General features: G+C 40.1%; 1 protein-coding gene across 6 annotated transcripts in view; it reads left to right on the plus strand.

Annotated features, from left to right (window-relative positions):
* The first annotated feature begins 1,791 nt into the window (after nt 1–1,791).
* The window catches only part of LOC139731194 (CUB and sushi domain-containing protein 1-like), a 60,258-nt gene continuing 48,345 nt past the window's right edge, over nt 1,792–13,704 (plus strand). For 2 of the 6 annotated variants that reach the window (XM_071642073.1, XM_071642077.1), the window contains exons 1-6: nt 1,792–1,935; nt 2,430–2,475; nt 3,920–4,132; nt 9,322–9,510; nt 9,717–9,947; nt 11,699–11,731. In XM_071642073.1, coding sequence (XP_071498174.1) covers nt 2,433–2,475; nt 3,920–4,132; nt 9,322–9,510; nt 9,717–9,947; nt 11,699–11,731 — 709 coding nt within the window. In that variant the 5' untranslated portion in view covers nt 1,792–1,935; nt 2,430–2,432. The remainder of the gene's footprint in view (nt 1,936–2,429; nt 2,476–3,919; nt 4,133–9,321; nt 9,511–9,716; nt 9,948–11,698; nt 11,732–13,704) is intronic. The other 4 variants (XM_071642075.1, XM_071642074.1, XM_071642076.1 and 1 more) reach the window with 4 other exon arrangements.

Genomic DNA, 13,704 nt, shown 5'->3' on the forward strand with positions numbered 1-13,704 from the left:
CTGATACTGTCCACTTAATCAGGCAATCTGGAGCTAGTCACGATTAATTCAATTTGCATTGTGATGAACTGCTTGTTTCAAAAATTACGAAACCATGGGACATCGGACGTTTGCATTATGTGGAATCAGTTGCCTCGTATTCGCCATTCTAGGGTAATATCTCGAATGTCGATTGTTTCAAATCCTCCCTCCATACTGCAGCACCTTTGGGACTTTTCTTTCATTTAGAAGTGTTACTCAAAATAATGATAGAAGTATTGTATGTGTGTTTAATTTCTGCTCTTGTCATATTCCTTCTCTGTTTCTTCCATTCTAAAGAGTGCAACCATGTAAAATACATACAAGTCGATCATTTTTTTCAAGTGTGTGACGTCAAGTTCTAGCGCGTTTTAGTTGTTGTTCTTTTAAATTTATGGAGCTCTCTGCCGGATGGGCAATTTGCTCCAAATTGAATATGCATTTAAGGAATTATTTTAACTATCAAAGTCTACACTATACTACTACCACTACTAATTTACAAAGAACAAAAAACAAAACAAAACAAAACAAAACAAATAGCCCCTTATTATATTCATTTTAAACATGGCGTACATTTCAGGTAATCACACGAAAGAGAACAGATATGTTTTGGGAAAAGCAGATGTAGCTTGCCTACTCCTGCACCGAAGTGCACGGTTACACTCTTCGACAGCAGAGAGATAGTGCAAACTTCAAGTGTGGATTTGACATCACCTCCGAAAGAGTGAAGGATGATTTGTGACCCGCTACAACAAAATGGTCCTAAAGTCGCGCACGGTCGAAGCCGTGAAAATCGAGTTTGAAGTTCGAGCATCAAAATTGGTCAAAACTTACCATTTTCTGAATTTGACATATTATTAGAGTCTGACATGTCTTCTATCATCTGTCGAAATTTTGAAGCAAAATGATGAAAGGAAAGACCAAAAAATAGCGTTTTTCTGGGCCATGTTTTTTTGGCGTTTCAACGAAGCAGAAACTGGTTCGAACATTTGGATTGAGCGCCACACATAGGCTCCGCCCCTAACAACGACCAGAGTGATCTCATTGGTCAGTTTGCTGCTTGCCGCTAACCGAAGCGTGAAGCTCGCACACTGCCCAGTCGACTGGTGCGTGCGGGCGGGTTGCGCTATGCCTAGCCGCTTCTCCTGACATCCTGGTCACTGATTGGTCGGTGAGGAGACCGCCGACGCTGTGTTTGAATGAGCATTTCGGGGGTTGCTAGGGCTTAACTTCTATTGTCCGGAGGTGAATACTGACTTGCGTGTCTCTTGATTGTGATTGCGTCGCAAGGAGAACTTTTAGGGCGCTTTTCTCGAAACAGCGATTTCCCAGACGTCTTGACATGCTCTCTTTTAAACATCGATATCTCCGCAGCCGATTATTTTTATGAGACGTGTTATATATCAATTTAAAGCAGAAAGATTAGGGAATTGTGTCATGCAATTTTCAAATAATCGACCTCGCCCGACTTTAGGATCATTTTGTTGTAGCGGGTCACATTTGTCTTTAAACTATAATGTCTACGGTTACTAAAAAAATACATCTTTCCCCATGAGTACATGAGACAATTTGTATAAGCGTGTACACATGACACCACAAGTACGTACACATACAGACACGTACGTTTCATACACACACACACACACACAAACACACACACACACACACACACGTTTATATGCGCACTCGGTAGGCCAGCATGTTGTGGCAGGTGCCCTGAGGTGTGCATAATTAATGAGATAATCTCTCGCTTGGTTATGGAAAAGGCGCTCTCTTCGATTGTCCCACGCATACAGCCAAGTTCTTGTCATTATTCTTCCTTGATAATCCTCTGTAGTCCACGTTGAGGGCTATTTTCCTTCGTTTTTTTTTTTTTCGGATGTTTTCTGCCTGGTAGGATAATCTTGCAGTATTAAGGTAAGGAATTTCGCTTGAATTTTTTTCTTTTTTGTTGGGGGGGGGGGGAATAAGTATGATGGTGGAATTGAAATCCAAATTGACTTCTATCATAGCATGTGTGGCCATTGTTGAGCGAAGTTTGGAAATACTGCAGTGTCGTGAATTTACAGGTTAAAGAGAATGACACAACATTCTTATAAACCTCTAACGTCCCCGGTTGTCTAGTGATATCTTGTCTCCCTTTGTTTGTCGTCCACGGGCGAGGAACAAAGAGGACAAATTTACCTACCGTGCATGTCAATACCCTTTGATATAACGTGATACCACTGAAGGAATTTCGCTGAAAATGCCATTCGATTTGTATATAATGATAATAATAACAATAATTGACAGTGCTTATACAGCGCATAACACAAAGTGATAATGTCCCTATGCGCTTGTAATCTGTATTTGGACTGGTGTGAAACGTTTAATATTTATTTCTTCGTTTTCCCTCTCAATACATACTGCAGCGAATGTCGAAGTTTGTAGCAGTTTTGATTCTTTCTGTCGGGACCGGTAAGTTGATTATATCTGTGAGTTCAAATGACTATCATCGTAGGGAATGTTATCAATGAAGAAAAAAAAATGTTTGCATTACAATTTGTTGGCATTAAGATTTGTTGCCATTGCATCTAACTTTCGAATTCGAAGACCTGTTGCAATTCATCTTTGCTAACGCTTTCTGATAGGCAGTTTGCTATGCGCAGTCGATGTGAAAAGCATGTGGTATATCCGTATGTTGCCCTTTTGGAAGGAGTACATAGAGATAAATAATATGGATCGCATCTCAAGGGAAATAATACAGCATACTATAACACATAGGCAGAAACATGCCTCATATACTAAAAAAAAAAATTGTACTATCAGCTTTACATGGGAGAAAGGAAAGGTTGTGGAAATTCGGTCAAGCTTTGACATACCACATGATACACATTCAAAATAAACACTATCAAGAAAGTTTAAATGCGAGCTATTTACACGTTTTGTTCCATTTATCCCCACGCTTAGAGCTAAACCAGCAGAGGAAGGAATATTGCACTTGTTGGAGAACATGAAGAAAAATACAGAGTGCTGTAGTGCATTTAAGTCTTTAGGTTCCACGTTCCAACTTTGCATATACGTGTACTGCTCAAACGCACAAACCTACCCAAACCGATCGATAAATCGCCAAAGGCCGCAGTACAATAAAATCGTCTCTCGCAATTCCATTTCTGTCAGTGTCATGTAGCTTGCATTTTATGTGGTGATGACCTTCACGGGGTGTTTCCTACTTGATTTGTGCGTAAATTCTTCCTTTTTACCACTGTTTTGTGGGCAAAAGTCATATCTCTACAATAATGTACCTATTGGTGATTTGAAATAAAAGCATATCACATGAGTATTGTCATACAATTTATTGCAAAGCAAAGCTCGGCATTTTCCGTACATCTTTTCTTATTGCATGTCCTGGGTTACAAAAATTCATAAAAGTTACATAGATTTGAAGGACAAAATGCATTGAAAACATGACTACGTTCAATCTCAGAATAATGTGACACACAGGAGTTAGACCATGGCTCATAAAGAGTTAAAAACAAACAAATCAACAGGGATTGCTATTGGGAGGCATACAGCTTGTATTCCATGATATCAGTGTCGGAATATAGTAAGTACATCCTGCAAAACACAATTTTCTTTTTATTATACGTACTATTTCTACTATGTCTACTTTTTGGAGGGACAAGCACTAATATATCTTAGTATCTGTATGTTCTAGAAAGCTGTAGGCATGACTCAAAAAAAAAAACACGGACAAGGACAATGAAAACCAATTGACGCTCAGACATTTTAAGGTAGGGCGCCAAATGGTTGTCGATGGTCCCCATAGAGTTTTGGTAGCTGGAGATTGGTCCAGTCTTTGCATATGTGTGACAAAGCCTTAGAATTATCTTAGTTACAACTTGTGCGAACTTCTCTGAAGCAGGACTGGTGGTTGGAAGGTGTGACGTTCCTCCTCCACCATGCAACAATTGCTTTAATGATGGAGTGGGTGCCGTAGAAGATACCATGCCTCAGGGATCCCTCCTGCTCTGGACCTGTGACCCTGGCTATGTCATGACTGGGGATGGTGACATGGTGGTCTGGGTGTGCGGACAGAACGACACATGGCTTGGGCCCGATCCCGTCTGCACAGGTAAATGTTTTGTTTTAACAACAATAATGAATTTCATCAAAATAGCCTAGACTTTGATTTCATCAATATTGTCTGAAAAGAGATACATTAACTCTTTATGTGCCACGTTCGCACGTCCGACTCAGTCGACGGTGTGCCAAGTTCCCATATTCTGCTCAACAAACAAAGCCGCCAAAACCGATCGATAAATCGCTAATCCCGCGGTACAATGAAAGCGTTTCTCGCGCTTTTGTTCCTCTCACACAGGGCTGGCATTCTATGTGGTGATTGACTACCAAGCGGTGTTCCCAACTAGATTTGCATGTACATTCTAAGTTTCTGTCACGGTTCTATGTGCAAAAGTCATGCCTTCACAGTAGTGTAGCAAACTGGTCATTCAAAAGAAAAATTGAAAATAGATTTGTCATACAATCTGTATCGAAGCAAAGTTTGGCATTCGTTTAAACTTTGCTCACTATTATGTCCAGCTCAACAGAAATTTGCAGAAGTTATACAAATTGGAAGAACAGAATTCTTTCTCAAAGCATGTCTACCTTCGTGTCCCAGAATAACGTGGCACACAGGGGGTTTCCACCTTGGCACACAGAGAGTTAACTAACCGTCTGTGTTTTGTCTTTTCGATATAAAACAAGAGTTCAAAACCTTTGAACCTTCAAATGCATTTTGACGAATTTTGTTCGTTCTGCTACGCGTTTTTGTAATTAAGTCATGTTTACTAGAGTTTTCTCTCATCACATTTTCTTTTTCCCCCATGTATTTGAATAAATTTCAGCCAATTTTTGTTTTCTTCTTTCTTTCTTTCTTCGTGACACAATTTCTCGTCAGGAAGTTCATGGTTCAGAAAAATTTCAGTTTTCAACATCACACATTATTTTCAAACGGTCGCTAATTTTCCTTGTATTGTGTGGTTCCAATTTAATCCATTCAATACTATATAATACAAGAAATATTTGCTCTCAAAAAGAGTAGAAATATTTGTATTAAAGCACAATCTGATAGAAGTGCAAACAAGCAAGCTGCATTGGTAAAGTTAGTGAGAAAACACGTAAAATTACACAAATGATACGATCTGTCCAAAACACCCTGTCCCCCAACATTCAGTGTGCTACGTTTATTTCTTGTCCACAGGTCTGGTGTGCGTGTATAATTTGTGCACGCTTTGATTCATTGGTAAAAAAAACATCAAGGGCAAGATAGCCAATGATGGAATTGAAGCATGTCTCATTCGACCATCTTATAGGCTGTGTGACATGAAATCAAAAGAAATGTGGCCATTATACATACACATACCTACAGGAAAGAAACTATTGTCGCACATAGAGGAACAGTTATACAGAGTGTTATCAAAATGGCAAACTGTACCTCATTGCAACATGCACATAATGTATTCGATATCATTGTAATGACGTTAAGAACTATTTCATCACTTTCAAGTGGGTATATGCCCGCCTTCCTATTATTTATGGCCCCATCCACAGTCATAAAAATACTGTTCTGTATGAAACCGAGACATTTGACGAAGTAAGAGTGTAATCAGATACGAACGAAAGTGGCCTTTCCTTCCTGAAGGAGATTCGAGTACAATATCAAAGAGCATGACTGTCTGAAAAACAATGTTGAAAAGATAGCGATAGTCTTTTTCAAGGATTGAATATTTTTCTTCATTCGTTGCATTGTGAAAAGGAACTTGAAAACGAATAACATAGGCTTAATGTCTGTCTCAGTCCCAAAAATAATTGACTTGAATTGAATTGAACAGGTTTTATCAAAAATCATGTCTGGCAGCCAAAGGCTGAATTGCACATGTAAATTGCACATGTGATTGAGAAGACGTAAACCATGTAGGCCCATAAATTTGCAGAAATGAGCGCATTGACAATTATGTATATTTTCAGCTGTAATAAAAAACAAATCCAAAGACTGATATAAAAAATACATACGTTTAAAGTACATGCAAGAACGATAACAACTACGGCTAAACTCAATAACTGTTTTAGCTCAGAAATCAATCAGACATTTTGCACCTGACGTCTTGAACAACCTACTCGATTAGTTAAAGCAATGCACTTTAATTATCGTTTCCTTCAACGTACTGGGCTCGAAAGAAAATAACTTGATATTCAAAGATAAAGTGAATTATCATAATGATGTTTATTTGAAAACCTAAGTCTCTAGGAATAAGAATAATTAAGTTACAAAACGTTAAAACGTACTCTAGTACGATGGAGATGTGGTTTTTTGACTCCCCTTTCTGAACGCCAGAACCCGATCTGACGGCGATATTTAGGGAACCTAAATTATGACGTCACGCAAGGATCGATGTGCTGTTGCTATGACGATATGATTCATCAGCACTCTGTTCTTACAAGGAAGGGATTGGAAAGCAAATCAGAAGACACCATTTGATTTCAAGCTAACGATTTTATGGACCAATTAATCGTAATCCACGGGGAAGTATGCCTGCCTGTAAATTGTCTATGGGCCTACACTCAATTATGAAATACTATAGCATCTGAAACTGAGCCCAGTATAGAATCAACAGTGTATTCCGATACCGGCCAAACGTGGCCTTTTTTTTTCTTCCTCAAGGAGATTCAAGTAACATCAACAAATATGACTGTCTGAGAACCGATGTGTTCATAGTAGAATGTTGAAACGATAACGAATGTCTTTTCAATTATCGAATACTTGTCTTCTTCAACATTTGATGCAGTTTGAATGGGAACGTGAAGAAATGAACATAATAGACCTGTGTCACATACAGCCAATCAGAAATTTGCAGAAATATAATTATGCGCAGTTACGATTATGTTCCGCTGCATTAATGGTTAAAATCAACAGACTGAAAAAAAAAAGCCACACACATTTGTGTTTGACTGCATGGAAGAAAATCACGTGTATTAGTACAGAAGTACAGTATAACTCTCAATATATAGACTACGTCTAAACTCCAAAACTGTTTTAGCCCAGAAATCAATCAGACATTACGCACCTGACGTCTGGAATAACGAACCGATCATTAAAAGCAATGTACTTCAATCTTTTCATAAAGTACTAGGCACGAGAAAAACAGCTTGATCTTCATTGATAAACATTTCGTAAGCTTATGTTCAAAAGGGTAGTCAATATTTGTTCTCTAATGGGACAATCATCTCTCCGAACATCTCCTTGACCGAGTCAGCCCACAATACTATGTCTGGATTAGATTGATGAGCGCCATATACTGTGGAGACCATCCTTCCCGTCCAGAGCAGCATTGACATGTCAGTCGTGCGCTGAAGGCAGGATGCTAGGACGAGTGATTTGGACTTTGGCTTGGTCCCTGGTTAACATGCTGGAGCTTAGCAACACTAGGTATTACGCAGTGAACTGTGGCAGGTCATATTGATCTTCTGTACAGAAGCCACATTGACCTTCAAGGATTGATTGTGTCTTTATGTGTACATTCTACATCCACATGCTGACCTCACAGGCACTCAGAATATGCTGGAGGGCTCATCTCCTTCCACAAGCAACACACCTGTTATGCTCATTGTAGTTCTTGGTAACGTTAAGTGGAGTAGGCAGAAGGTCATACTCTCATCGAGCAAGAAAAAGAGATCCGAAATGCACGGCTCCATTTACCATTATACACACCATGTTAATTTCCTGAGTTCTACTTCTTCCCATTTAGTACAGAAACTCTGTTGAACCTGGCCTTTACCGCTCTGGTCAATATCTTCTACTCCTCAGTCTCCTGAATCTCCTGCATAAAAAGATCACGTTGCTCCTTGACTGAAGGAGAGTGCTGTTTACCACCCCTTGGTCAAGGTCCACCCCAGACCCAAACGACCTGTTTGAGTTGCACCAACCATTTCATTATGCTTTAGCTTTCACTCGGTCTCCTCCATTGCTATCTGAACGCCATTTTCTGCCTGACTTCACCATTTGCTGATAATTCTTGATGATCGGATTGTGACACACTCTCAGCATCATTAGCGATCTAGCCTTTGCCACCTTGACCTCTTCCACTACGGAATTGACTGAGATGTTCAGCCTCGTCTGACTGCTATGGAGGGCAACGTTAGTCAGGCAACTGAAAACACCCAGCCATCGCTGATGGAACAATTTACAACAAACAAATAAACCAAACAAAAAAGACAAACCATTTACATCAAAACTAAAGAGATGTGGTTTTATTTTCCTTTTGAATGCATAAAATGTTATGACTTTTCAGAATATACTATGGCAACTATTTCTAAAGTAATGGACCTGCATTAGAAAAAAAAAGCGACCCACCCCATGCGCTATGAACGTTTGGGACAAGATGAATATGAAATAGAATCAGAAGACCACAGCGCCAGTAGGAATTTATTGATTCAAACAAGAAAAGATTTATGTCGGAGATGGTGAAATGGACTCAGTGAAAAATGCGCAACGTCATTTTGAGGAGAATTCGTGATTTCATGGGCAAAACATATGGTGATTGGAGTAAAGGGGTATTACGATCGCGTTTGTGTATGTTTCTATAGAGGGAGTTATTTTACGTGCAGCTGAATTCTGAACTTTTTTTAAATTGAAACTGAAAGGAAACATTAACGAAATCTTATCTATATACAAGATATAGAGACTTCGACAAGATTCTCGGTAGCAGACTGATTAAAGTATTTCCTGAAGAAAAGCGAATCCTAAATTACGGAAAAAAAAGATACAAAATGACACAATAGTTGCATAGACAACAACAGATAGAACATTACTCCTATAGGTTCACTACAGAATCAGACAGTGGCACGTCGACACTCCCAATTACTATAATTGACAATTTGGCTTTATTAATTTGTGGTCTCTATAGGACACATAAATTCTGACTTCCCATCGGTACGTTCTAAAGTATGATGACACGTTCAATCTATGACATTTTTGACAATGTTATTGTCAAAAATGCATAAGAAAAGCTTATTGAGTGTCTGAAATCATATTCTACTCGTCAAGGGTAAAGAAACATAAAAGTGTATTATCAACATGGCAGTGATGTAATCATAGTCCTTACATAAGCCAAACTTAGATGCAACAGGAAATTGAGAATGAAAGGTGAAATATGAAACACGTAATGTGAAACTTAAAAATGATGTCTATGATCATTCTACCGTACCATATTTCTCTTTTATAAGAATAAAATGACAAAATTGTTTCGTTTTTTACGACACCAGAAGTATCATGCCCTGATCCACCCATTCCTGCCCACGGATCAATACGCGGAAGGCGCCAGCATAGCTATCTCCAAGGAACAAACTTGTCCTATGTATGTGACAAAGCTTACTCTTCAACACTTAAAGACCCTTCAGAGACTGAATGTGGGACCGATGGGAAGTGGACATTCAGCGGGGCAGCTTGTGCAAGTGAGTTTACTGAGCAGCTACTACATGAAATGTAATAAACTAAAATATGAAAACAATCCATGAGGACCTTATTAGTTCTATTTTACCAAAAAAAAAAAAATTATGTCTAATACTTAAAGCAGATTATCCACATTTTTTTATACATCTTTTTTTTTTAATACTACCGTATTAGCAATGTCCGTGATATTTATTTTGCTTGTTTCCAGTTGACTGCCCCCGTGGTTATATGAAGCACAACAATGTGTGCTTCAAGGTTTTTCCGTCAGAAATGTTTGTTGGATACAGCTGGGAAGATGCTCTTAAATCATGCAAAAACGAAGAAGGGAACTTGGCGCTCTCCAAAGACAATGTTACTAGTACTTTCTTAAAGAACATGATGAACAATGACAACTACTGGATCGGTGCAAAAACCGGGAGGAACTGGAAGTGGGCCTCAGGTGAGTTAAATCCTTTAATTATTTTGATGCTTATTATTTAGGTACAGTGTTTCGAAATGAGCAAGAGCCTGCGACTACTCAATTTACCCCTTTAGCTCAAAATGTTTTACCCCTCATAGTTACTGGGCTTTCCCTCCTCGTAAAAAAAAAAAATGCACCCTGAGGGTAGGTTCGTCTCCAAGGACCCCCCTTCTCCTCCAAAGACAAAGCAAAGCAAAGCAAAGCAAAGCAAGACGTAAAGCAAAACAAAACAAAAAAAGTTCCCCCTTCGGGCTGGTTTATTTACCCCATTGGCCAAACTTGGTCAGAAGAAAGCTCTATGACATGAATATAAAGAAGTCAAAATATCTGGTGGGAAAATGGGTGGCAGACCCCTTTATCTTAGACCACCCCCCTCAGAAAAACAGAAGAAAAAACAACACCACGGCGGGTTTGATTCACCCCATGGAGCCCATAGACCAAACTTTGTCAGAACATGGACCTACGTTGGTCCATGGTCAGAAGAAAGAATTGGTGTAATGACAATGTATAAGAACTACAAAAATATTTGCTCGGGAATCGTCTGCCAGACCGCGGTACCAGACCACCCCCTCCCCCCAGTCGGTCCAATCTATACCCCACGAGCCAATGGATGCACCTGTACATGATTATCTTAAAAAAAAAACACACACACACAAACAAACAAACAAACCAAACAAAAATCTAACCAAAAACAAAGAAAACTGACCAAATATCAGGTTGGGAAACGGGTGCCATAAATTATTGACACCGCCCCAGACATCCCTTTAACTGTCACCCCTTGTGTGCTAAATTTACCCAATGTAGCATAATTATGGAAAGCAATAGCACTGGCGTAAATCCGTACCGAGGAGTTGGGGGGGGGGGGGGGGGGGTGGAGGGTGTGGTGGTGGCACCGGTGATCGGAGATAGCAATAAACATAGGAATACAAACCCATGATAGGCCCTACGCACATGCGCGCACATGTGTACGTACAATGATTGAGTGCAATGAAATTTACAAAATGGCAATATGGATATTTATAGGTGTATAATTCTTATTTGTACCGGATTTATAAATGTTCTTCAATTCAGCTAATTTAAGCAATCATTCATAGGTGCGTCGAACCGTTACATGATTGGGGGGGGGGGGGGTGGAGGAGGGCAAAAATTTGGAAGATACTAGTATGTGCAAGGGAGCTGATCAACCGAACGGACGGGGGGGGGGGGGAGGGGGATGGGGATGGGGATGGGAGGGAATACCCCATTTTCAGACTTGAAATCCAGGGATCTGATGCACCCTTTTAAAAAATATTCGACTTCTGTTTCTATCAAAAAAGAAGAAAAAGAAGAAGAAGAAGAAGAAGAAGAAGAAGTTAGGAACACGTGCGGGGATGGATGTGGGAAGGAAAATACCCCCTCCGACATGAGCGAGATGTTTGCATTTTCAGGCTTGAAATTTAAAATTGTGGTGCATCCTTTTGAGAAATATTCGATTTTTTATACCTATCAAAATGAATAGAAAGTTTACATTCAGGGAATATGTGGGGGGGGGGGGGGAGGAGCGGGAAGTGTAGGAGGGGATATGCTCCCTCCGACGCGAGGGAGATTTTGTATTTACAATTAATATCACGAACATTGTCTGGTAAACAATCAGACGAAAAAAAAAAACGAAAAAAAAAAAAAAGAACACGAGGATGTAGGAGGGGATATTCTTCCTACCAATTGTACACGACGGTGATTTTCTATTTCAGACCTGAAATTCAGCAATGTGGTCCAAATTTCAGGTGAGATATTCAGAGTGTTTTTTTTTTCAGAAAAAAAGGGGAACAAATGTGGTTCTCCCACACGACCGGCACTCTCGAATCACACAGCCCACGAGTTCGACATTGAAAACAGGTCCGTGAGTCATTGAGCCCATTGGTTTGAAACTAGGCAAATAAAGCCCATAAATTCGACACTAGGCAAAAACAGCCCACGAGATAGACAAATACAACATGGGGCTATATATGTGTCGGTTTCGTGATCCTTGTTTGCTTTCTGTCGAACTCATGGGCTGTATAACTCGTGGGCTGTTTGACTCGTGGGTGTCGCTCTCGTGACTTGCACCCTAACAAATATAGGGCCTTTTCAAGAAAGTGATAATAGCTAAACCAGCTCTTATTCCGCGCGTGCGTCATCATTCTGTACTGGGTCTAATGAGGGGGAGGGTGTGGGGTGGCTGTGCATGTTTTTTTTTTTACAGTTGAAATAAAACGATCTGATGCAGACTTATCGTGGAATATACGAAAACTGTCATTTCCCAAAGGGTATATGAGTCTTTAAAGGGGACCGAGCAATGGGAGGGTTGGGGACACCCCTCCCCATAATCCAAATTCGAGGGAGCTTTTTCATTTTTTGGACTAAAATTCAACGATCTGGGGCACACTTTTGTTTGAAGAAATGGACATTTGTCGATCAGAGAAGTATACAAAGTCTGTGGAAGGAGACCAAGAAAGAGGAGGAGAGGTAAAGCCCTATTCCCCCTCCTGCACAAGAGAGATTTTGAATTTTATGATTGCAGATAAACGATCTGGTGCACTCATTTTGACGAATATCATGGAAATGTCTTGTCAATCTTTAATGTGTAGCCATAGTCTATGCAGGGGGGGGGGGGGGAGCTCATGCAGGGGAAAGGCATGGGAGAGGGCTGTCCCTACCATTCCCGTACGAGCTATAATGGGGAACTGATGCATTTTTTAGATTGAAATGAAAATATCTCGTATACGCATATTTGATAGAATATCTGGGAAAATGTCAAAAAACGATAACAACTAAATCTGTTATGGACAGAAACTGAGTGAGAAAAAGGCAATATTACCCTTGTAATAAAGAGGAAAATTTGAGTACCGAAACCCACCCCCTCCCCCCATTTACCATTTAGATGGTTTCACAGCACACGACACTTGGGAGTTTTCGCTACACGACTGAAAGATACGGAAGCTTAGAAGTGCCAACCAGTTGTCGAGATAAGAAGACGAGAAGACAGGTTAAATACCGAGAAGCCGAGTTAATGCAACTCGGCAAGTCAACTTGCTTGGATCAAGAAGACAAGATGACAAGTTGTTGAAACTCGGTAAGTCGACTCGTTTGGGACAAGAAGACATGATAACAAGTTGTTGAAACTCGGAAAGTCGACTTGCTTGGGACAAGAAGTCAAGATGACAAGTTGTTGAAACTCGGCAAGTCGACTCGTTTGGAACAAGAAGACATAATAACGAGTTGTTGAAACTCGGAAAGTCGACTTGCTTTGGACAAGAAGTCAAGATGACAAGTTGTTGAAACTCGGCAAGTCGACTCGTTAGGGACAAGAAGTCAAGATGACAAGTTGTTGAAACTCGGGAAGTCGACTTGCTTTGGACAAGAAGTCAAGATGACAAGTTGTTGAAACTCGGCAAGTCGACTCGTTAGGGACAAGAAGTCAAGATGACAAGTTGTTGAAACTCGGCAAGTCGACTTGTTTGTGCCAAGAAGATATGATAACGAGTTGTTGAAACTCGACAAATCGACTTGCTTGGGACAAGAAGTCAAGATGACAAGTTATTGAAACTCGGCAAGTCGACTTGTTTGGGACACAAAGACATGATAACGAGTTGTTGAAACTCAGCAAGTCGACTCGTTTTGGACAAAAAGACATGAAAATGAGTTGTTGAAACTCGGCAAGTCGACTTGCTTTGGACAAAAAGTCAAGATGACAAGTTGTTGAAACTCGGCAAGTCGA

The sequence above is a fragment of the Diadema antillarum genome, unplaced genomic scaffold (genome assembly GCF_040938485.1).
Source record: "Diadema antillarum isolate AM-2024a unplaced genomic scaffold, OU_Dant_1.0 seq00000365_RagTag, whole genome shotgun sequence".
Taxonomy (NCBI): domain Eukaryota; kingdom Metazoa; phylum Echinodermata; class Echinoidea; order Diadematoida; family Diadematidae; genus Diadema; species Diadema antillarum.